General features: G+C 34.6%; 1 protein-coding gene and 1 long non-coding RNA gene across 6 annotated transcripts in view; one reads left to right on the top strand and one right to left on the bottom strand.

Annotated features, from left to right (window-relative positions):
• Positions 1-809: 809 nt before the first annotated feature.
• Positions 810-25920, bottom strand: part of LOC127849599 (GTPase IMAP family member 7-like) — a 97977-nt gene continuing 72866 nt past the window's right edge. For 4 of the 5 annotated variants that reach the window (XM_052382326.1, XM_052382327.1, XM_052382325.1 and 1 more), the window contains exons 3-5: positions 15210-15272; positions 9428-9555; positions 810-6685 (exon numbers count right to left, since the gene is read on the bottom strand). In XM_052382326.1, coding sequence (XP_052238286.1) covers positions 5990-6685; positions 9428-9555; positions 15210-15240 — 855 coding nt within the window. In that variant the 5' untranslated portion in view covers positions 15241-15272 and the 3' untranslated portion in view covers positions 810-5989. Of the gene's footprint in view, positions 6686-9427; positions 9556-15209; positions 15273-16626; positions 17142-25920 lie in introns of those variants that run through there. The other variant, XM_052382328.1, reaches the window with a different exon arrangement.
• LOC127849603 (uncharacterized) lies at positions 21551-25796 on the top strand. The gene is made up of 3 exons (XR_008034946.1): positions 21551-21816; positions 22031-22257; positions 25440-25796. It is a non-coding gene; the product is annotated as an uncharacterized LOC127849603 (long non-coding RNA).

Below are 25920 nucleotides of genomic sequence, written 5' to 3' on the forward strand. Positions count from 1 at the left end.
AAGATGATGATCCGAACAATACTATATGTGTGTATACAAATATTAATAACACAGTGTAATTTGTTTGCAAAACCAGGAGATACATAGCAATATGTTTGAATTAAAAAAGAGGGCCTGAAAGGCCCAAAGTCGCTCAACTCAGTTGCAAAGGAAATTACCTGTTCTGTGCAACACAATATATCCTGAGCACAAATGTTCTGACCAAGTTTCATGAAGATTGAACTATAAATGTTAGCCTGGTGGCCATGTTTTTTCCACCAACCAGAACAATTTTCGAACTCATCCAAGATATCATTGTGCCAAATCTGTTGAACAAGTTTCATGAAGATCAGACAGTAAATGTGGCCTCTTAAGTGTGAATAAGACCATTGTTGACGACAGACGACTGATGACGAACAAAAGGTGATCACAAAAGCTAACCATTGAGCAGGTTGTGCTCAGGTGAGCTAAAAAGAGGTGTTTGACTGTGGTTATTATATTTGTTCATAATAAGCTTTTAAACAAAGCTGCACCATGGAGATAGAACTGTACTGCACTCAGGCCATGGATTGTCAAAATCTTTTGGAGAGTGGCATTGTTCCTCAATTATGCTAATGATATTACATGCCATGGCATTCTTGATTTGAAAGGCAGCTGTGTTGTCAATAAACAAAATATTTTTGTTACAATGCTTTGTTAAGTTTGAAAAACTCAAAAACTCATTATTGTTTATGTAATCTTGTTTTGATTGTTCATCTTTAGTATGTGTCAACACTACAAACAGATGTTCTGCTTGACCAAATGATTTAATAAACATATCAACTGCCTCTACCAAGTCTGGAGAAAACCTATCTGGTCTTAAAACAAACAGGACTGCATCATAGGTTGAAGATGGACCAACATTTAAAGAAGCTAAGAAGGATATGTCTGGAGTGTCAACCACCTCGATTGTTTTTCCAAATTGATCTGCTCTCTGAAAAAAACATCAATTGTGTTTGTCCACTAAAAAATTAATGGCTGCTTCAAAAAACAAGAATTCATTACCGGTAAATGTCTTTTCCTGTAAATCACTGAAAACATCATAATAAGTAAACTACTGTTTTACAAGCATGTTACAGCAATTGTCTGGGAGCGCTGAACTAATTGGCTAAAAAGAATTAAGTCCCTTTGTCACAGGTAAAGTAAAATTATTATGATCTATAGTTAACCAAAACAAAGACTTTGTCCAATCTTAACCGGAAGATAAGAGGGCCATGATAGCATGCTACATTAATTACTACATGAATTCACATACAAAACATCATATCTTGGAGAAGATTATGACACTCCAGGCTTTTAAGGAAACCAGGTTCCATTCAGAGCAAGACCAATGTTAAACAAGAAAAGATTATATTTGGTATAATATATGATGTAACACACCAAACACCAAACATCTGGATCTTGTAGCTTCAGAAATTGTTCAAGCATTTTTTCTATGCAAGCCCAAGTACACCATATGAATGCCCTGCACTCACTATGGTCAGTTTTCATCCCAGGATCATAACAAATTTGAACAAATGTGTACAGAAACACAACAACATATCACTGCCCTACATTGCTCACCTTAAACAATTAGAAACAAGAGGGCCATGATGGCCCTGTATCGCTCCACTGTTTTTTTATGCGAAAAATGCGTGCAATGCGCATGGGTTGAAATGTACTCAAGCATGTGACTTTCTCTTTCTATCCCTCGTCCCACTGGGCCCTTAAAGTTGGAAGGGTGAGCATTTTTATATATGGAAAACGTTACTACGGTGTTAACTAAAAAGCCCAGGAATTGTGGCACAGGTCCTTTTCTTATAACGTAGGTACATTGATCTCTCCAAAAGATATTGTTGTTCTTTCTATTTCGCATATTTTTAGATGCTGAAGATCAAATCTATGATTGTTCTATAAGATTAATGAAAGTTCCTTCATTCAATCATGAATATTTTTCCATAATTCCAAAAAGTGTTTGTAGGTTTCAAAGCTTCTGTTACTTATATAGTTCATGACATATGCAAAATACCTAATGACGTAGATACCTGAACTTTACTTCATTCTTGGCGCATTAGTAAGTGTAGCACGATTGTTTACATGGTGAAAAAATTGTTTTTTATACAAAGAAGATATTTGCCTGAGGAAACATAAAGTTACGAGTTTTTCAGGTTCATGAGGTGCCGAAAGGCAGTAGGAATGATAACTTTGTAGAGGTTGTTTATTAAACAAAGTAAATGTTTATGAGACAAAAAATTGAATTATAATTCATCAAGATGTTGCGATCATGGCAACACTACTTGCATATGGCGTAAGGGTTAAAGAGATATCATGACAAACAATTAGCTTTACCTAACTTTCCTTTACTTCTTCCATCTGACGTTCCAATAGACCATAACTCCTTCTGAAGAGTTTGTTTTCGTTTTAAAAACAGGACTTCCAGTTTCAAAAAGGAGAAATTGCTCATGATGAGCAATTTCTCCTTTTATCACAATGATTTCTACCCCACCCAGCCAATTTATAAATAGTCCTTTACAATATTATTTTTCGTCTGCAATCTCTTTCAATCTGGGGCAGTCCAAAATGAGTCGTTTGGTAAAGGGTTAACATTTATGGAAAGTTAACATGTTTGTCTACCTTTCACGCTCGACATGTATGCATTTATCTCTTATAATTAAAAAGTTATTCCAAGTGTTTTTTGATAAACTTTTAGTTTGAGAAGAAAATAGTTTATTCATCCCATAATGAATAAATAGCAAAAACGCATAAACATGCAAAGTTCAACGACTTCCTGTTGCCATGTTTTTTTACTAATCAAATTTTCTTATACAACTTTTTAATGAGAGCCTTCAAGGGATAAATTTGGCCCCTGCAGGGGCATAATTTGAACAAACTTGGTAGAGAACTATAATGGTTATGGACAGGAAGATTTTTAAAGTTTGCACAAAAGAGGCTTTATATAAGCATATGTTCAGTTTTGTGATCCCCGGGGCGGGGTCAAATTTGACCCCAGGGGCATAATTTGAACAAATTTGAAAGAGGTTCACCCAAGGAACATTTGTGAGAAGTTTTATCAGAATTGGACTTGTAGTTTAGGAGATGTTTAAAGAAAAAGTTAACGCACGCACAGACGCACGCACGACGGACACAGGACCATGACATAAGCCCCTCTGGCCAGTGGAGCTAACAAAACTGTTGTTAGCAGATTTTATGATTTTTTAGTAATAACTGTGTTTTTATTACAGGTTTTTTATCTCTGCGTTACACGGACTTGGTCTGAGACAGTATAAGAACACATTACAGTTTTTACCATAAAAATAAAAACACAACAGGTGTTCATAGGTCACAGATGCCTACGCATTCAGCTATTGTCTCAAAACTTCACTTGTGTCACAAACAAGCCACTTTATAGGTACATGTGACACGATGGTTTCAATTTGTGCAAGGTTATTCCAAAATCCATCAATAAATGGCATTGCATTGGCGAAGTAACAGGCCTTGGATGAAGGCATTTTCTTTAAGATGGCATTTTTTAAAACTTTTTTAGTGAATGCTTGCAGATATTGACCAGAGCTTTGGTGTGTTAGTCTACCCGCATGACTTACAGATTAAACTTGTGTTTTGTTCCAATTCATTGATTTTTGACAAAGTTATAGGCCTTGGGCTTAGGAATCTATTTTCTTTAAAACAATATTTTACTGGATTTTTTTTTTCCAGAATGCTCTCAGTTACTGACTGTAAGTTTGGTGTTCGAGTCTACCTACAGATAAAAATAGAATACAGATAAAATAGAAATATTTAGTTTGCAGTAACTCTTAAATTGCTGTTTGTTGAATTTATTTTATTAATTAAATTCTATTCAGCAACTCCTTTATTTCTCCCAATTTCATATAAGCTTAATATGTAGCTGAAGATGCGTAAATGAATGATTTTAAAAAGCAAGCAAAACCTTTTACAAAAAAGTGACTAGCCTTTAAGATCTTATTATTTATACTGAAACAGATTATAGTGGTGGTCATTTTATTGTAATTCAGCCTATTCAGCCTACCATCTAAACATTTATTTCAACTCTTATTGTTTTTTCTGAAGACATTTCTTGTTACAAGATTATAATGAAAACTGATCAGAACACATATGAAACAAGATATCAAACCTGTTTATGTCATTGTTTATGTCATAAGACAATGTCAAAAGACAGTTAACTGACCTGTAAAACAACCCTGAGCACTTCTTACTACTGGAGATAAGAGTGAATAAACAAGAGCTGTCACAATAGGATGACATATGCCCCCTATAAACCCTTTGATAGAAGTTATGAGCATTTTTCGAAACCTGAACGCAGCTTTTGCAACCTAAACGCAGACCCTAAGTTCAAGGTCAAGGTCACAGGGGTCAAATTTTGTGTGCGTATGGAAAGGCCTTGTCCATATACACATGCATACCAGATATGAAGGTTATGTCTCAAGGAACATAGAAGCTATTAGCGTTTTTCGAAACCTAAATGCAGATTTCGAAACCTAAACGCGGACCCTAAGTTCCAGGTCAAGGTCACAGGGGTCAAAATTGTTGTGCGTATGGAAAGGCCTTGTCCAAATACACATGAATAGCAAATATGAAGGTTATATCTCAAGGGACATAGAAGTTATGAGCATTTTTAGAAACCTAAACGCAGATTTCGAAGCCTAAACGCGGACCCTAAAATCACCGTCAAGGTCACAGGCGTCAAATTTTGTATGCGTATGGAAAGGCCTTGTCCATATACACATGCATACCAAATATAAAGGTTATATCTAAACGCAGATTTTGAAACCTAAACGCGGACCCTAAGTTCAAGATCAAGGTCACAGGGGTCAAAATTTTTGTGTGTATGGCAAGGCCTTGTTCATATACTCATATCTTGTACACATGCATACCAAATATGAAGGTAATATATCTCAAAGGACATAGAAGTTATGAGCATTTTTCGAAACCTAAACGCAAAGTGTGACGGACAGACGGAAAGACTGACGGACAGTCCGATCACTTCAGGGGCATAAAAAGTAGTCTATTGAATAAAAGTCAAGTACAATTAGAAAAAATGCACTTTTTTCATAAATAGTGCATACTTACCATATGTCAATATTTCAATTTTGAGCAGTTCCGGTCTACTTGAATTCAACTTCAGTTTTAATTTACGTTGACAATACTTACAGAACACAACATCAGTTATCATATTAATAATTTATAAGTATTGTGCTTCTCCAAAATATGTTATCAAGTGGTGAAACATTGTTTTTAATGAAGGCTTTGGTATTGGACAAACATATTTTTTTAGTGGACAAACATATTACGGTGCAATAATTCGCATAACTGTATAATTTGATTGTTCTGTATTATATTTAGAGCTAAAGAAACATATAAAATATTAAATTATTTATTTTAACGCTGACCATCCATTTAAGACATTATTTGTGTGTTTTGTTAAAAAGTGTGGTTTATATAATTGCTTGTGATAAAAACATATAACTTTCTTGGCTGTAAGGCATAAACACGTTTTTTTGACAATAACCATATCAATTATAGTTGTTTGTGCTGTCCTTAATTAAACTTGTTATGTATTTATGTTAAGTTTTGATCATTTTTGCTACATTTGATTTGTGCAGTTTTCATTTAGAAAGAAATGTTTGTAAGATTTTTGAAAGATATCTGACATCAACTATCATTTTAAAAATTGGAAATAACTCGTGTATATGTAAAAAAAAGTTTTGGCCAACTACCTCCCCTTTTGATTTTTTGAAATCTATGTTGAAAAACACACCACACACATTTTTTTGGACTTATAAAATACATCTAGTGTGACTGCAAAGCAAATCATTTGAATGAAAATACTTACAAACATGTTAATTGAAAAATTGAAGTTTCTGCAATAAAATAAAGTCTCCGATATTGATAAATTAACAATTCAAGATATATTCATAGGTTAAGCTAGTTTTCTTCCTATCCATAGTTTTAAATTTTACTTCTTCATCAATGCAGCCACTTCCTTTATTCCTCCCAACTTCATATACAATTCATGTGCTGCTGAAGACACATAAAAGAATGCTTTCCCAAAGCACGCCAAACCCTGCACAACTAAATACAGAGCCTCCAGGAGCTTATTTTCTTCCAAAACTTTCTTCTTGCTATTTACATCCTCTAAACTTTCCATTGAACTCTGTCCACCTAACCTCCCTAATTCTATGGCTACCTGTTGAAAGCAGTCATTACTAAAGTAATTATTTTTTGCATTAATGCAGATAGCTTCAATGATATCTTCTGACATTTTCTCCAAACTGCATTGATCTGCTGTGTTGTCAATGAATAAAACCTTATGTTTACAATGGCTTACTAACAGCAATAATTTGGAATTAGCATCAGATAAGGCATCTGCAAGGTATTCTACTTTATCTTTTTCATTTGCAATGTTGGTCAGTAATAGAAATGCAAATTCACTTGCGTCTTCACCAAAACTTGCCAGCATCAGATCAACTGTTGATTGTATTTCTTCAGTAATTGTGGATGCATATACGACAAACAGAATTGCATTGAAGCCTGGACATGTGGCAACAACGGTTGCTAACAACTGTCTTTGAATATGGTCATTGCTCATGTTTGTATCAAAGAAGCCTGGAGTATCAGTAATCTGAATGTTTCTTCCAAATCTCTGAGCAGCCTGAAAAAAAACACACACAAACAACAAATCTAACTAGAAATGGCGCGGCAGAGGCCGACGTGTATCCCCACGCCGCATGTTTGACTCAGGGGCGCCCCAGGGTTGGCAATGGGGCCATGCATAGTTGAGATTGACCGTATTGTCATAAGAGATGTTCAGTATAAATTTGAAGTAATTCGGTGTAGAAATGAAGAAGTTAATGTAAACTAACCTAAACAATGAGTGAAAATCTATACCCAAATTTCTCCTCCTCATCCTGCTCTCCTAACAAATCTAATAATCTTCACTGTAGTCAATTATGTACATGTCATCCTAATTGGAATGACTTATGAGATGGCTGAACATGCTCTCTTATAGCCAATTCTTGCTTCTGTTTTGGAAAAGTTATGTTTTGAGGTTAAATGGTTGACTAAATAGTAGCATCTCAGAAATTTTTATCACAATCTTGTACACAACAATGAATATGTTGAATTTCATGTCTGTCTTTGATGTGCCTGTTCAAAGTCCATCTTGCTTTAAATTGTTTCTCACATTTTTCCCACTTGAACATTTTGACAGATTTTCAGTAATGAGTCTAAAATTGTAATTGAACAAAGTGAAAGTTTCAGCCCTGTTATAGATTCCTTGAAGCTCTATTCCATGAGTTTCTCATGTTTTTTATGCTTGACTGCATTCTATCTATTCTGCCATATACAGGTGTCCCTTTTCGCCAATATTTTATAATCCCTTGTATAAACATTAGATGGATGAGCTAAACCATTGCACAGATGAGTTAACACAAACAATTGAATACTAAATACACCGCTTTGATTTATTTTATTTTTTTATCATTTGGCAGGTTATTTACTTACCTCCCTTTAAAGCTTATTACTTCCCTTGGATTTGTTTTTTTTACCTTTGACCTTGAAGGATGACCTTGACCTTAACCTTTAGCCACTCAAAATGTGTAGCTCCATGAGATATGCATGCATGCCAAATGTCAAGTTGCTATCTTCAATATTGCAAAAGTTATGGCCAATGCACCATACCAGAGGCATAAAAATTAGTGAAAATCTCTGACCTGGCCCCACCCAAACCCCCATAACTTTTGACCCAGGGGTCAGATCAAAATTCTGAATAGTGCAGGGTCGCACACATGCTCATTGCTACCATGTGTGTAAGTTTCAAGGTTCTAGTGCATATAGTGTAGGAGTAGATAGGACGGACAGACGGCCGGCGGAGATAACCACAATATCCCCACGCTTTTCAAAAAGCGTGGGGATAAATAGTCATACAGTCCACTATAAATAAAAACCAATAGAAGCTTTTCAACAGCGTTGCATTTTGTTTCTATTCATAGTTTTTCATACACATAATTTTGAAAAGAAGAACAGATGATTTGTATTATATCTACTGCTTATTTCTTTGATAACATTTTAGTGTAAGTTGCACTATTAAAAGCATATAAACAGTCTGTTATGTAAATTTCAGACAAAATATCAAGGATACTTATATGCACAAAAGATTAAGACCATGTTTACCAAATTGGTGCAGAAGCATTGTTATCGCAAGATCCAGAAAAGTGTGACAGACTGACAGACACACAGAGCAAAAACCATAAGTCCCTCTCCGGTTTCACTGGAAGGGGACTAATAAATATTTAATTTCTAAGCACATTTTTATTTGAGGTTCCAAAGTTTCAAATCACAACTAGGAATGGCGCGGCTGAGGCCGACGCGTATCCCCACGCCGCATGTTTAATACCAGGGGGCACCCCAGGATTGGTAATGGGGCCATGCATAGTTGAGATTGACCGTATTGTCATAAGAGATGTTCAGTATCAATTGGAAGTGAATCGGTGTAGAAATGAAGAAGTTAATGTAAAATAACATATAACAAGAGATGTGTTTGTCAGAAACACAATGCCCTCTCCTGCGCCGCTTTGATTTATTAAAAAAAAATCATTTGGCAGGTTCATTACTTACCTCCCTTTAAAGCTTATTACTTCCCTTGGATTTGTTTTTTTTTACCTTTGAGTTTGTCAGAAACACAATGCCCCCTCCTGCGCCCCTTTGATTGATTTTTTATATCATTTGGCAGGTTCATTACTTACCTCCCTTTCAAGCTTATTACTGCCTTTGGATTTGTTTGTTTGACCTTTGAACTTGAAAGATGACCTTGACCTTGACCTTGACCTTTCACCACTCAAAATGTGCAGCTTTATGAGATACACATGCATGCCAAATATCAAGTTGCTAACTTCAATATTGCAAAAGTTATGGCCAATGCACCATACTGGGGGGCATACAAATGAGTGAAAATCTCTGACCGGGCCCCACCCAAACCCCCGTAACTTTTGACCTAGGGGTCAGATCAAAATTCCAAATAGCGCATGGTCGCACATATGCTCATAGCTACCATGTGTGTAAGTTTCAAGGTTCTAGTGCTTTTATAGTGTAGGAGGAGATAGTTGCAAGGACGAATGGACAGACAGACAATCATAACAACCTTTTATTATCTGTTACTAAACCACATTTCAAATAAATAAAACGCGTATTTAAAGTATATTTTTATTGAAAAAAGATATTAATGTTTTTTTATTAATTGTTACAGTATTGCAATATATCATATTAGTACATGGTATTTTCAGACAGGCCAATCTATGATTCATAACAAGGTTGAAGAACTTTTGCATAAGCAGGTTATAAAATGCCTGGACTATTTTGCAAAGGGGATATAATAATAAATTGTACATCAACATACCTCTAGCTGTACTCGTTCGGTGACAGAACGAGATGATCTTTTCACCATGAACCTATTCTCTCCCAAAAGGGAATTCCCAGTTGAGCTTTTTCCATGACCAGTATGTCCAACAAGAAGTATTCGCAAACCTAAAATAAAAGTCTTCTCCATGTATGTACAAACATAGATCCATCGCTACAATGATTAACACCTTCACAAAATGCCTTGACAAATGTCTTTGAAATGAATGGTGGAATTTGACTTTTGATCTTAAAGTATGGCCTTTGAGGTGAATCAGGTAAAATAAACAAGACGGCCTTGACACATTGATCCCATCAATAAATCTGGGTTATTTTAATTTTATACTAAGTATCCTTTAAAACATGAGGTGGTCCTGTATTTTTTTCTATTTTACAGGACCTACAGTGCTGTACAAATTTGCCAATTTTAATAAGACTGCAATCATAAAGTCAAAGAAGCATTAAACTGTAAATCACTTAGCTGATCTCCTACGCTTGATTTGATTTCAAACATTGAAAAGAACATTTTTATATAAATACTTTTTGCTAAATTATATGTCAGAATCTTCATAGAAACAGATGAAATATAAGTTCTTCAGGCAATTTAAATAATGACAAATATTGGTTCATTATTTTTTTCAAAGACTTTTAAATGTTGCATAAAATCTAAATTTAAATTCAGTTGTTCATTGGTATGTTTCATGACATATGAACAGAAAACGATTAATAAAGATGATTCGCACATTAAAGAGAGAATGCCCATTTCCCAATTGAATGATTATAAGTGATTTTTGGCAGGGAAAAAGTATGCAGATTGATATTTGACCTCAAAATTTTACCTTAAAATTGAACATGTGATCAGTTTGGCTTTGCATTTTGGAAATCCTTCAATATAATGATAAAGAACAGTCGAGACAATTGTCAGGACAGACATTTACATAAACAGACTGCAGTGTTCATTCTAGACTGCGTGGTTCGCGCTTTTCCCCCAAAGCTTGTGCACATTTTCAGCATGTTTGCGAGAAAATGTGTGCATACGATATCCAGGGGTATTTTTGAAAGATCAAAGCTAAATCGACTTCGCTTTTACGATCGTCTGTCATGTACATGTGCATGTATCTTTTTACCCAACTGAAGCCCGCCTAAAGGCTGAGCGTCGTTACAGTGTTAAAAAATGGATATTGGCCAATGAGACCACAAGCTTTGGATAAGCGCCAGCACTTATAAGCGCTCAATACCTGTAGTAATAGGGTAATTTTTTATGAAGGTTATGGAAGGTTTTTATGAAGTGCAATTCTCCTTATTGATATCTAACACACCCGTAAATTTTCATGTTAAAATCTTGTAGCATATCGGAGATACAGCTTTGAAAAGTACATCATACAAAAACAACAAACGGCATAAATTCTTAGTTATGAAAGTGCAGGGTAATGGTTCTTGTGCATGGCATTTCTTTCCATTGATTTCTACACACCCATGAAGTTTCATGTTGAAATGTTGTATCATGAGATATAGCCGTGAAAAGTTCCATCATATAACAAAAACAATAACTCTTGAAAAGTGAAGGGTTCTGGTTCTTAAGCATGGCAATTCTCCGTATTAATATCAATAAACTCATGACGTTTCATATTGAAATCTTGCAGCCCGGATCTGAGATATATATAGCCCTGAAAAAATTCATCATACAAAAAACTAACAAAGGGCAATTACTCTTATTAAAGAAAGTGTAGGGTTATGGTTTTTGTACATGGCACTTCTCATTGATATCTACCGTAAAAATGCAGTCATAAGTCGAGATTTTTTACCTCCAAAATTTGATTAAAAAAACGGTATCGACTTATGAGGTGGTCCATGAAAAAAATAATGAAACTCCATGAAAAAAATAATGAAATTCGACGAAGATTGATCCCCGCGGCAATAGTTGTTGTTGTTGTATAAAATAAATCGTTGATTTACGACTAACAAAACGTCGTATTTTTACTGATACTTACCAATTAATATAATCACAGTTTGCAATTACTCTTGTTTTTATTTTGATAATTTAATCCAAAGTCTTCATGTAAGCAGGTGTTGTTTGTTTACTGTTCATGTAAACAAAGAATCAAGGACATCATTTAAAGTCTCGCGAAAATTCTCAATATGTGTGAATCGACAGTTTGACGTCATCAAAGGAAAGCCGTTTCCTGTCAAGAAGCCATAAAGAACACCTTTCTCGCCGACAAAATTGGATTCCTTTGTTTAGAGAAGCGATATGCTTAACCAATCGCGTGTTTGTAACTCGCTTGCAATCGTCCCATTATGCTTGAGTACGTGTATAGCTCCGCCTTTGAAACTGTTTCAGAGAAAAAGGTGCAGTTAGCGGTCTCTTGGGTATGTCAATCATTGTTATTAACCTATAAGGTTTCATGTTGATATCTTAAATAGTTTCTGAGATATAGCAATAATTTTGTTTGTGACAGACGGATGGATGGATGGAATGACTGACGGATGGACAAGCCCAATTCCATATCCCTCCGCCTTTGGCGAGGGATAAAAAACTGATGATGGCAACCGGATGTAATCCTCATGGAAATTATGCATTTCACGGATAATATTGTAAACAATCTATACGTAAAGTGTTTTTACGAATAATCATTGAACTCATAATACACAACTGTTAATGTTGTGTTTAATTCTCATCTGATATAATTTGTAATCTGAAACATACTTCCAATTTTTTATGGTAAAGCAATGTTTACAAATTCTAGCTTCAAATGAAATGTGCTCATGTTTTTTTGTGTTGATTCTTTGTCTCGATAAAATGGCACAAAAATCATGCTACATATACAGCGTCAGGTCATGTACATGGAAAGTGTGAGTGTATCAATTGTTGTGTCAAAACATAGAAGTCCTGAGCCCTGAATGGTATGATATGCATGCAAATCAAATAATGTTTCTTTTTATTATTTAAAATGATACAGAAATATATGAAAGCATATTTTCGTTTGTTAAGTCTAGTCAGAGCAATACTATGGAGAATGCTGTTTTATTGAATAGCAGTTACCATTGTAGTTCACTGACTTGATGGTATGTGATAATGTAAAAACAATTAAACATTACAACTATAATGTATAACAAGAGCACCGCCTTGCGTGTGCAGACCGCTCATCTATTTTTCTTTTTAAAGGTGTAGGGACCTATCTCAATTTCAATCACAAAGGAGGGAGGGGTGGAGTGGAGAGGGGTGTATACTGTGGGGGTGTGGTCATTTATTACATTATCTTCCAAAAATGCCCCCAAAAAATGCAAAAAAGAATTAATTTTTGTTTGGGGGGGTGGATTCTTGGGTTGGATGGTTGGACGGTATTTCAAAAATAAAATAATAAAAATAAATATTTCTGTTTTTTAACCATGTTTGAAAAAAACAAGAGATGTGTTCCTCAGAAACACAATGCCCCCTATTGCGCCGCTTTGAAATTTTTTTATTTATTTTTTACCTTTGACCTTGAAGGATGACCTTGACCTTGAACTTCCACCACTCAAAATGTGCAGCTTCATGAGAATGCCGCTTTGAAATTTTTCTCTTTTTTTTACCTTTGACCTTGAAGGATGACCTTGACCTTGAAGGATGACCTTGACCTTGAACTTCCACAACTCAAAATGTACAGCTTCATGAAAACGCCACTTTGAATTTATTTATTTTTTGACCTTGAAGAATGACCTTGACCTTGAACTTCCACCACTCAAAATGTGCAGCTTCATGATAACGCCGCTTTGATTTATTTTTTTACCTTTGCCCTTGAAGGATGACCTTGACCTTGAAGGATGACCTTGACCTTGAACTTCCACCACTCAAAATGTGCAGCTTTATGAGAACGCGGCTTTAAACTTTTTAAAATTATTTTTTGACCTTGAAGGATGACCTTGACCTTCAACTTCCACCACTCAAAATGTGCAGCTTCATGAGATACACATGCATGCCAAATATCAAGTTGCTATCTTCAATATTAAAAAAGTTATGGCCAATGTTAAAGTTTTTGGACGGACAGACACAATATATTTGACATTTGACCTTGAAGGATGACCTTGACCTTCACCTTTCGCCACTCAAAATGTTCAGCTCCATGAGATACACATGCATGCCAAATATTAAGTTGCTATCTTCAATATTGAAAAAGTTACGGTTAATGTTGAAGTTTTAGGACGGACAGACGCCATAAATTTGACATTTGACCTTGAAGAATGACCTTGACCTTTCACCACTCAAAATGTGCAGCTCCATGAGATACACATGCATGCCAAATATCAAAGTGCTATATTCCATAGTGAAAAAGTTATGGCCAATGTTAAAGTTTTTTTTCGGACGGACGGACAGACTGACTGACATACTGACACACTGACATACTGACAGACAGTTCAACTGCTATATGCCACCCTACCGGGGGAATAAAAATTATTTTTTTGGGGTGGGGGGTGGGGGGTTGGGGGGGTATAGTGTGAGGGTGTGGTGGTCGTTTATTAGATGATCTTTAAAAAAAATGGGGGGGATTGAGGGGGGATTGGGGGGAAGATGGGGGATTCGGGGGGGGGACGTCGGGGATGGTTTGGGTGGAGTCTATTGTGGTATATCAGGTAAGAGTTGTTTTGTCAAAGTATCAATCAAATCTAATCATAAATAAAGAAGTTATGGCAATTTTAGAAAAATTTAATAATTTGACCTTGAGAGTCAAGGTCATTCAAAGGTCAAGGTAAAATTCAACTTGCCAGGTACAGTACTCTCATGATAGCATGAAAGTATTTGAAGTTTGAAAGCTATAGCCTTGATACTTTAGAAGTAAAGTGGATCTTAACACAAAATGTAACCATATATTCAAAGTTACTAAGTCAAAAAAGGGCCATAATTCCGTAAAAATGACAACCAGAGTTATGCAACTTGTCCTTGTCCCCTGATGATAGTTTGCGAGTGTTCCAAGTATGAAAGCAATATCTATAATACTTTAGGGGTAAAGTGGACCAAAACACACAACTTAACCAAATTTCCAAGTATAAAGGGCCCATTATTCCGTCAAAATGCCAGTCAGAGTTACATAACTTTGCCTGCACAGTCCCCTTACGATAGTTAGTAAGTGTTGCAAGTATGAAAGCAATAGCTTTGATAATTTAGGAAAAAAATGGACCTAAACACAAAACTTAACCAAATTTTCAATTTTCTAAGTATAAAAAGGGCACATAATTCTGTCAAAATGTCAGTCAGAGTTACATAACTTTGCCTGCACAGTCGCCTTATGATAATTAGTAAGTGTTGCAAGTATGAAAGCAATAGCTTTGATACTTAAGGAATAAAATGGACCTTAACACAAAACTTAACCAAAATTTTCAATTTTCTAAGTATAAAAAGGGCACATAATTCTGTCAAAATGCAAGCCGGAGTTATCTAACTTTGCCTGCCCAGTCCCCTCATGATAGTAAGTAAGTGTACCAACTATGAATGCAATAGCATTGATACTTTATGAGAAAAGTGGACCTAAACGCAAAACTTAACCGAACGCCGACGCCAGGGTGATGACAATAGCTCATAATTTTTTTTCAAAAAAATAGATGAGCTAAAAATGGAATTTGGTAATCCCCCCTGTTTTTGAAAAATGCCTCCTATTTTTCAAATTGAGGGGGGCATTCCCTTCAACCCGCCCCCCCCCTAATTTTGGATTTTTAGAATAGACACTGAGACTGACAGACTTATTGAAAGAGTAATACTTCAAATATTGCATTTCTACCTATTGTGGGTATAATAATTGTTTAACTACCTGGTTTGGGTGTGATAGGTGCCTCTGCCATAGTGATTACTTCAATCTTTTGTTTTGTTTAACCTGAAAAATATTAACAACAGCATATACATCAAGAGTATTATTTTGTATTGTACAATGTCCAAAAACAATTAAACATGACATACATATTTGAAACAAGAGATGTGTTCGTCAGAAACACAATGCCCCCTATTGCGCCGCTTTGAAATAAAAAAAATTGACCTTTGACCTTGAAGGATGACCTTGACCTTGAACTTCCACCACTCAAAATGTGCAGCTTCATCAGAACGCCTCTTTGAAATTTTTAATATTTTTTTTTGACCTTTGACCTTGAAGGATGACCTTCACCTTGAACTTTCATCACTCAAAATGTGCAGCTTCATGAGAACGCTGCTTTGATTTTTATATTTTTTTTACCTTGAAGGATGACCTTGACCTTGAACTTCCACCACTCAAAATGTGCAGCTTCATGAGATACACCCAGCCAGCAAACCTATATCGGGCCGCCGTCAGCCCGATATAGTTTTTATATCGGGCCGATATCATAAACGATGTTGGGCCGCAATCGGCTTGCCCATCAGCATTTGATCAGCCCGATATCGGCAAAATTATTTATAGGCCCGTCGTCGGCACGATATGGGCAAAATGGCTTATCGGCCTGCCGTTGGCCCGTCGTCGGTTTTATGTACATGTAACACCCTCAATAATACCACAAATACAGCACTTTGCCATGTATATAACAAACAACACTGATTTATCTTATAAACATTTACTTTGAAAAGGTATTATGTCATAATAACATAAAAACAACTATTTTATTTATTCACTTACATGATTATTTTTATTACAATGAAGTTTTTCTTTACCATATAAGGTTTATGGTCTATTACAAATTTTATCAAGAAGTCCAATAACCCAAGTGGACAAAGTTTTACATCAGTGTTTTCAATTAGAAAACATATGAACACACATATATCATACATTTGCATTTACAATTTAAATATGGCAACTAAAATCTTAACCAAATACAAATCTTAATTATCCTCAGAATGTACTATGGACAAACAATTGAAAGTGGAGTATTACAATTTGATAATTTTTATGACAGTGTAGGATATCAATTGTATTTCATATTTAACATACATTTCAATGCAATCACAGATAAAAAGTTTTCTTAAATTATGTTATTTCAAAGAGTCTTAATAGAAATACATAGATGAAGAAATGTTACTTATTCTGTACCATAATTCTTAAGGGGTAAAACAATATACAGAACATGTATCATATTATACTTTATAGCAATTACATGTTTATAAACTGATGTTAACGCCTTATTTTAGACTACCTATTCTAAACAATCGACAGTGGTAAAGCAAAAAAAAATATGATAATATCCAATAAATTAAATAATCCCAACCATTTAAATATAGTCTATTAACGCCACTATCTATCTGTCTATCCATAACGAAACAATAAACAGTCTTGAGGCTTACTACACTGCAATTCAGAAGATAAGATTAGAACATAGATTATATAACATCCTTCTTGATACAGGTGTTTAAGTATAATTGACAGCAAGTATGTTTTTACAGTTTTAAAATCGCAAACAATCCATAAAGTCCACATTGGGTCCCACTTTATAATGTGTAAGTAACAACATTATGTATGCTGTACATAACAAATACAATTACAGTAACAAGAAGATATATGCCGTACAAAACACATCAGAATACATTAAGTTGATGGTACAAAGGAATAATGTGATTGAACCTGAAGAGTGATAAATATAACAGCCCAATTTTTTTTATTAAAGTAACATTACTACTCAAAATCAACGACAATTTCGTACAATATTTCTTAAAATAAACTTAACCAATTAAAAATTAGTGTTCCTTATGGCAATTGCCGAAATTTTAACTCCAGATGTGGTCAAGTCAAATAGATGTTTGAAGATACACAATGCTCGTTGTTTTTCCATTTTAATTTCCCCGCAATGATATCTAGTCATACGACACATGAACACTAACATGGTGTTCGTGTGTCGTATGAATAGATATATTCGCAGGAAATTCAAATAGAATTAATTGTGGTCACAAATAAATAAAAACGAGCATTTTGTATCTTCAAAAGTCTATGTAATCATACCACATCTTGCGTTGAAATTGTGGCTATACCTATATGAAACACTGATTGTTTAGGTGTTAACTTTATTTGACGAAATACATTACGAAATTTTCGTTGATTTTGAGTGTTATAGAGACTTTTATAGCCCATTAATTGATGTTATTAGCAAATAATTTGTTCTCAAAGTTGTAAATGGTTCACTTAGGATCAAACAGAAATACTTCAGCAAAATGTGGCTTAAGTTGTCTGTGCTCCACATCATAAAATGTTTAAAGGGGTGTTGCGGCAGTTTATTTAACCGAGGATATATTTATAGCAACACCGATGATGCTATTATCACAACTCAATATTTTTGTTATCAGTATCATTAGAAATGACCGAGTTGGTTCATAATACAATAATTTATTGTCAGTGGTTCGATCCAAGGTGGTGTTAACTTTTGTTTTTACTTTTTTTTTTCTTTCTTTAATTTCATTATTGTTTTATACTGGAGCCCTTTAGTCCTGTTGTTTACATTTATCAATTTAAAGCATTTAATCACAAACTTCAAAACATGCCGAAATCGGTGAACAAGTACTTTTAAGTTATTAATGATTAAGGTCGCGTTTGATACTGTATGGTATTATGTTTGTGATTAACTATTGTTTTTTATTAATGTATCTTGGTAAGCTGTTGTGATCCCAGTTAAGATTGTAAACAGTTTCTAATGGTTATGCATATTTTTCACAATCTATGTACTGCCCTTCTCAAAATCAAATGCACTTTTTAACAAAATATGCTTTAAAAAGTGTATTTTATCTGCATTTATACCGAAAAGTGTATTATTTCTGCATTTTTTTTCATAATTAAGTGCACTAAAGTGCATTTTTTTCTGTATTTTCATTATCTTTAAGTGTATTTTACTGTACTTTTAGTGTATCTTCTGTAGACAAAGTGCATCTTTTTATGCAATAAGTGCATTTTTTAATGAAGTGCATTTTTGTGCATATAAGTGTATCTTCTGATTTGCAAAAAAATACACAGTATGGGATCATCAGATAAGAGATGGATTAGCATCATAAACATTTATTCCTATCAGTGCTCCATCTATGTTAGACAAAGGGGTGTTTATAAACATTTGATTGGCTAAGGCACCATCTATTTGAAAACAAGCCACTTTTGATTGGTTGGCTTGCACAGGAAGTTATTTGGAGCACAAGAAGTTATTTTTTTTAAACAATTGGGTTTCAGCAACTTAAATTGAGCTAAATTTTAGATATAATTGAGCAACATTAAGACTTATAATTCTAGTCTCAAATGTCTTGAAATACTTTCAGCATGAAGTATTGTGTGATGAAAACAATGTGTATTTACTACAATGTGTAAATCAACACAAAGTTTGTTGCAAAGACGATTCAAAGTGGATGATTAAAGTGATATGGTTTTTTGGAATACTGAAGAACAGCTGTAACAGGTTTTCATTTCTGCATCTCTTTTTAATTAAATTAAGTATGATCATTATCATATTTATGTATTGTCACTGGGAAATGTAAATGGATAAGTAAATGTAATGCAATTTTAAGGAAAAAACACCATTTGAATTATTATGGCTGTATTTTATGGTTATTGTCATCTTAAATTTTATTTATACCTACTTCTTGTCATTATAAATGAACAGATTTCTTTCCCCATATTTAATAAGAACTTTTATATTTTAAATTTGAAGGTTAAACCCCAAGGTGAAATTTAAATTGATCGGAATTAAATTATTATTAAATATGACATTTGTGTTGTTACACATCTGCATTATTGTTTTAAATTGTTGTTTTTTTTCAAGAGATCATTAAAAGTGTGATCGAATTTGAGAGGAGAATGCCCAAGGCACTCACAAAAGCAATAGGACAGGGGGCAGCAGTTGCAGAGGAAAGCAGAAAAGCTTTTAAGCACCCATAGCTAGAATGGTCTTAACTGCTTGTTTATTTTAAAATGATTAATGTTAATAAATGTGTTTATTTACAAAGTTTATTTACTGTCGTTCTTTCAAATTCGGATCATATTTAAACTGGCCTCCTTTCATATCCAAACAAATGTTTTTTTTAAATAGACATTTTTCAAAGATACACTTAAGTGCACTTATGCACTAAAAAAACCACTAGAGCATATTTTTTTTTAAATACACTTGAGCATATTTTAAAAAAACAAAAAACTAGTGTGTATCTTTTAAAAATTATACACTTGAGCGTATTTAAAAAAAATACACTAGAGGGTATTAAAAAAAAATACACTAGAGCGTATTTTATTAAAGATACACTAGAGCGTTTTTTTTTTTTAAATACACTAGAGCGTACTTAAGTGTAGTTTTCATGTTTTCCTTTAGTAAATTAAAACGCTTAAAATCCCGTACGAAATAATGGGGCGGATTCCGGGCGTAATCGGGGCGGAATTGGCACGTAATGTTGGAATTACGCCCGTACAACTGGCGGAATGAGTTTTACGCCCGGAACTAAAATTATTTCTGGGCGTAATTCAACTGTTTTTTCCGGGCGTAAAACAAATCCGGGCGTATTTTTATACTTAGAATTTGTATGATGGAGATTTGTGGACGGAATTTTGCACTTTGTTTCTTTCGTGGGGCAGAATTTCATACTTATAAAATATTTGTAAAGCCACATGACGGAATTTTGAACTTAGTAGTTTTTATAGAGAGTAATATTGGACTGAACAATAACTTAATAATTTTAATTTAAACCAAAGTACTGAACAAAATATTACCAGTAACTGATAACTTAATAAACGTTTTTAAATAAAAATATTTAATTTTATTTATACATTTGTACAATCAATGAACATTCATTATAGACACAACTATTTCAGTCACAGTATAATTAATTCAGCATAAAGCTTTGATCTAATTTATGATTTTCATGTTCAGATTCTAAAACATATTTTGTAGTATTTTTATACTTAATTTTTGAGAAGCTGAAAAGGAGACAGACTTGTGAACTTGTGATCATGAATTATACTCTTAGATTTTGCATTATTATTGGCAATATTGCTGGTAAAAAAATTAGGAGATAACAATAACACATTTTAATTAAATAAATTTTATCTATTGCTGACTTTTACAGTTTCCACTTATAATTTTAAGTCTGAGGGATGACCATGCATTAAACATCTATATGCACTTATTTTTTTAATTCACTTCTTTAATTCTTCTTCTTTTTTGAAAATTTTGCTCATTTTTAATAATTATTTCATAATTATAATAATGACTGTAAAGTTTAATAAAGAACAAGACTTGGTAATGTTTTCATCATTTTAAGGTTTCCTTTAACATTAAACACACAACAGTCTAGTTGTAACATAACGCACACAAAACGCACATTTGGGGCATTGTTGGATTTATATAATGATCGAAATTTGTACCACATTTCATACAATCTTAAATAGGCAGCCATCTGGATCAACAAATCAATAGTCTCGGGTTATAATTACAGGGCACGAATATTTGCTTACCGTATGTGTCAATATTCGGTAATTCCCGTATGTATTCGCTAGGTGTCCGTTGCATACGTATATTTAGGTTGTAGACATGTGACTTAACAAACGGCCAATCAGAATTGTACATGTAGACACGTGACGTTACACAGCCAATCAGAATTGTACACATAACAATTATCAAAGCTTTCGTTGTTTATATCTATATTTATGGGGAGTCTTACTTAAACGGCCGAACATACAAGTCGCATTATTGCTGGCTTTCGCGGGATGGGCCCATTGCGGGTTTCGCATGTATCTTGTATTTGACAAACATTTTGGAAACGTTGTGTTGTGTTAATAAGCAGAAATAAAACGCAAAGAAATCAGAAATGAACTTTGTTGGTTACTGTGTCTTTTCAACAAACAATACGCAATTACGCTACATATTTTAATATTATTTGTTTATATCATCAATATGAATGCAGTTTCTCTGCATGTTACTCTATAAAAAAAATTGTTATAGTAGTTAAGATTTCCCCAGTCTGAAAAGACCATAATTATATACATAATTATACCAAACCAATGTTAATTTAATCTCAGATAAACACTGACATCCAGCTGAGTTGATCTCATGTATTGTGCTGCCCATTCAATACTCACCAAAGGCTGAGTCACATCTGTACATGTTTATAAACCATCTGGGCTTATCAGGCTTCAGTGGATTGGTCAGTGGTACAGGAAGTGAGTGGTAGAAGTTGCAGTTTGAAAACATTAGAGCGGTTAAGCAAAATACTGACTCTGAACTAAATTGTCAGTATAATACTAAAGCAAAATGAGGACTAAACTGTAGTGACAAAATGTCTTGCAGGGAGTACTGTGTCAAAAACAATTTGTATTTAATACACATAATGTGGAAATGAACAATAAGTTTGTTGCAAAAGAGGTTCAAATTGGCTCAGGTTTAACTGTGATTTGGTCTCACCAAATTCCTGTGTTTTTGGAATTCTGCAGAACAGCATAAAAGGTTTGTATTTTTACTCCTTCATTCCTCTATTATTTAGATTATTAACTGATAAAATTGTAATTGTATTTGTGTACTGTCCCAGTGGGAAATGTTAAAGGATGATGAAAAGTAGACGGGCATCTGAAGGAAAAACAACACAGTTTGAAACTAAAATGAAATACACAAATTTCTTTAAAATATATAGTAAGTACTTAAATTAACATTTCATTTTCAGATTATGTCATAGAATAAGGGAGAAAGGTTGCTGGTGGCATCACAAATTTTCCCTTCTCGGACCTCAAAAGCCACATCACAAATTGAAGAATTTGTTTGCAAGAAAGCACAGTGTTGAAAAAAACATGTTGTGAAAAAATGAACTTTTTTATATTTGCTCTGTGTGCGCGCGCCCGGATGATGAGCACAAAGCGGTCCTTGACAAAGGAAAGCTGGATTTGTTGATAGGTAAATCACAATTTTACTATACAAGTTATTGTATTATTAGTTTGACATAGTTAAGTTCAAAATAAAGATTAATTCGAATTATACGATTAGTGATCCTCAGGGCTAGGCCTGTCAATAACAGGGTGTCTCAGTACCTTGCTGCACTAAGATCCAAACCTGCCCCCTTTGACCCCCAGTCATGTTTTATAATTGGTTCTGATCACATTATTTTACAGAATATTCAATGAATTTTCAATAAACTAATTTTATTTTAACAGTGAAACTAGTTTTATCAATTAAAAAAAATATTTGTATGCCCCCCTTCGAAGAAGAGGGGGTATATTGCTTTGCTCATGTCGGTCTGTCTGTCTGTCGGTCGGTCCGTCGGTCCGTCCACCAGGTGGTTGTCAGACGATAACTCAAGAACGCTTGGGCCTAGGATCATGAAACTTCATAGGTACATTAATCATGACTTGCAGATGACCCCTATTGATTTTGAGGTCACTAGGTCAAAGGTCACGGTGACCCGAAATAGTAAAATGGTTTCCAGATGATAACTCAAGAACGCATACGCCTAGGATCATGAAACTTCATGGGTAGATTGATCATGACTCGCAGATGACCCCTAATGATTTTGAGGTCACTAGGTCAAAGGTCAAGGTCACAGTGACCCGAAATAGTAAAATGGTTTCCGGATGATAACTCAAGAACGCTTAGGCCTAGGATCATGAAACTTCATGGGTAGATTGATCATGACTCGCAGATGACCCCTATTGATTTCGAGGTCACTAGGTCAAAGGTCAAGGTCACTTTGACCCGAAATAGTAAAATGATTTTCGGATGATAATACAAGAACGCATATGCCTAGGATCATGAAACTTTATAGGTAGATTGATCATGACTCGCAGATGACCCCTATTGATTTTCACGGTGACCCAAAATAGAACAAGAGCACCGCCTTGCGGGTGCAGACCGCTCATCTATTTTCTTTTTAAAGGTGAAGGGACTCTCATTTTCAATCACAAAGGAGGGAGGGGTGTAGTGAAGAGGGGTGTATAGTGTGGGGTTGTGGACATTTTTGGGTGCGATTGTTGGACGGTATTTCAAACATAACCATTTAAAAAAACAAAATTGGGGGGGGGGGGTATAGTGTGAGGGTGTGGTGGTAATTTATGAGATGATCTTAAAAAAATAAAAAAAATAAAAAAAAATAAATAAAAAAATAAAAAAAATTGGGGGGGGGTGGGGGTGGGGTGGGGGGGGGGTATAGTGTGAGGGTGTGGTGGTCATTTGTGAGATGATCTTAAAAAAAAAAAATTAGGGGGGGGGGAGGGGGTGAGGGGGGCTGGGGGAGGGCATTGGGGATGGTTTGGGTGGAGTCTATTGTGGTTTGTCAGGTAAGAGTAGTTTTGTCAAAGTATCAATCAAATCTAATCATAAATAAAGATGTTATGGCAATTTTAGCAAAATTTAATAATTTGACCTTGAGAGTCAAGGTCATTCAAAGGTCAAGGTAAAATTCAACTTGCCAGGTACAGTAACCTCATGATAGCATGAAAGTATTTGAAGTTTGAAAGCAATAGCCTTGATACTTAAGAAGTAAAGTGGATCGAAACACAAAATGTAACCATATATTCAAAGTTACTAAGTCAAAAAAGGGCCATAATTCCGTAACAATGACAACCAGAGTTATGCAACTTGTCCTTTTACTGTACCCTTATGATAGATTGTGAGTGTTCCAAGTATGAAAGCAATGTCTATGATACTTTAGGGGTAAAGTGGACCAAAACACAAATCTTAACCAAATTTTCAATTTTCTAAGTAAAAAGGGCCCATAATTCCGTCCAAATGCCAGTCAGAGTTAAATAACTTTGCCTGCACAGTCCCCTTATGATAGTTAGTAAGTGTTGCAAGTATGAAAGCAATAGCTTTGATACTTAAGGAATAAAATGGACCTAAACACAAAACTTAACCAAAATTTTCAATTTTCTAAGTATAAAAAGGGCACATAATTCTGTCAAAATGCACGCCAGAGTTATCTAACTTTGCCGGCCCAGTCCCCTCATGATAGTAAGTAAGTGTACCAAGTTTGAATGCAATAGCATTGATACTTTCTGAGAAAAGTGGACCTAAACGCAAAACTTAACCAAAATTTTCAATTTTCTAAGTATAAAAAGGGCACATAATTCTGTAAAAATGCATGCCAGAGTTACATAACTTTGCCTGCCCAGTCCCCTCATGATAGTAAGTAAGTGTACCAAGTTTGAATGCAATAGCATTGATACTTTCTGAGAAAAGTGGACCTAAACGCAAAACTTAACCAATAAATTTTCAATTTTCTAAGTATAAAAAGGGCACATAATTCTGTCAAAATGCAGGCCAGAGTTATCTTACTTTGCCTGCCCAGTCCCCTCATGATAGTAAGTTAGTGTACCAAGTTTGAATGCAATAGCATTGATACTTTCTGAGAAAAGTGGACCTAAACGCAAAACTTAACCGGACACCGACGCCAACGCCAACGCCGACGCCGACGCCAAGGTGATGACAATAGCTCATATTTTTTTTTCAAAAAATAGATGAGCTAAAAATGATTTTCGGATGATAACTCAAGAACGCATATGCCTAGGATCATGAAACTTCATAGGTAGATTGATCATAACTCGCAGATGACCCCTATTGATTTTGAGGTTACAAGGTCAAAGGTCAAGGTGACCCGAAATAGTAAAATGATTTTTGGATGGTAACTCAAGAACACTTTTGCCTAGGAGTAGGATCATGACACTTCATAGGTACATTGATCGTGACTTGCAGATGACCCCTATTGATTTTCAGGTCACTAGGTCAAAGGTCAAGGTCACAGTGACAAAAGTCGTATTCACACAATGGCTGCCAGTACAACGGACAGCCCATATGGGGGGCATGCATGTTTTACAAACAGCCCTTGTTAAAATGAAAATGCATGTAATATTAAATAATAAGCGCATATATTGCACATGTTATTTGAAAATATTCCACAGGGATAAATATCCAAGCACGTTCAAAAGTGTACTTAGTTGCCAAATTTGGACCCTGTCTTTTTCAAATCCTAGATGGGGCCCTGGATTAGATAAAAAGTTTGAAAAAGCAATTAATTCTACATAAGTTGTTAACAGTATTTGCAATAGGTGAACTGTAGTTGTACTTAATATCAAATTGCATTTCAGATTATGACATAGGATGGGGGAGAATCGTGGACCTGAACAATACTGTGATAGAGAGGAATTCCTACTCAAGAAAGCAGTTTAAAAAACACAGTCAATGTGAAAGAGTGAACTTTTTTATTTTGGCCGTGTATAAGAACAGTTTGTTTTTTAAAAAGTGCATGTCTATCAAATTATTTTGTATGTATATATATTGAATATTTTTGTTGTTTGTCTTTAAAAGCTACATTGTATCTTAAAAGTATCATCAAAATGCAGAACGAAAATGCATACATTTTCCGCATAAGTTCCACATTTTTTGTGACTGCAGAAAAAATGCGGGGATTTTCAGCATTTGTTCCGCATTTGCAGAAGTATAAAATGGTGATCCATGTTTTTAAAATGTATTATCTTAAAATAAATATAAAGATACTATGTTAAATGTATCTTGTCATAATTTTGACTAGTTTTTAGCTAAACTGAGCACAAAGTGCTCATGGTGAGC

Source organism: Dreissena polymorpha, chromosome 11, assembly GCF_020536995.1.
Source record: "Dreissena polymorpha isolate Duluth1 chromosome 11, UMN_Dpol_1.0, whole genome shotgun sequence".
NCBI classification, from domain to species: Eukaryota; Metazoa; Mollusca; class Bivalvia; order Myida; family Dreissenidae; genus Dreissena; species Dreissena polymorpha.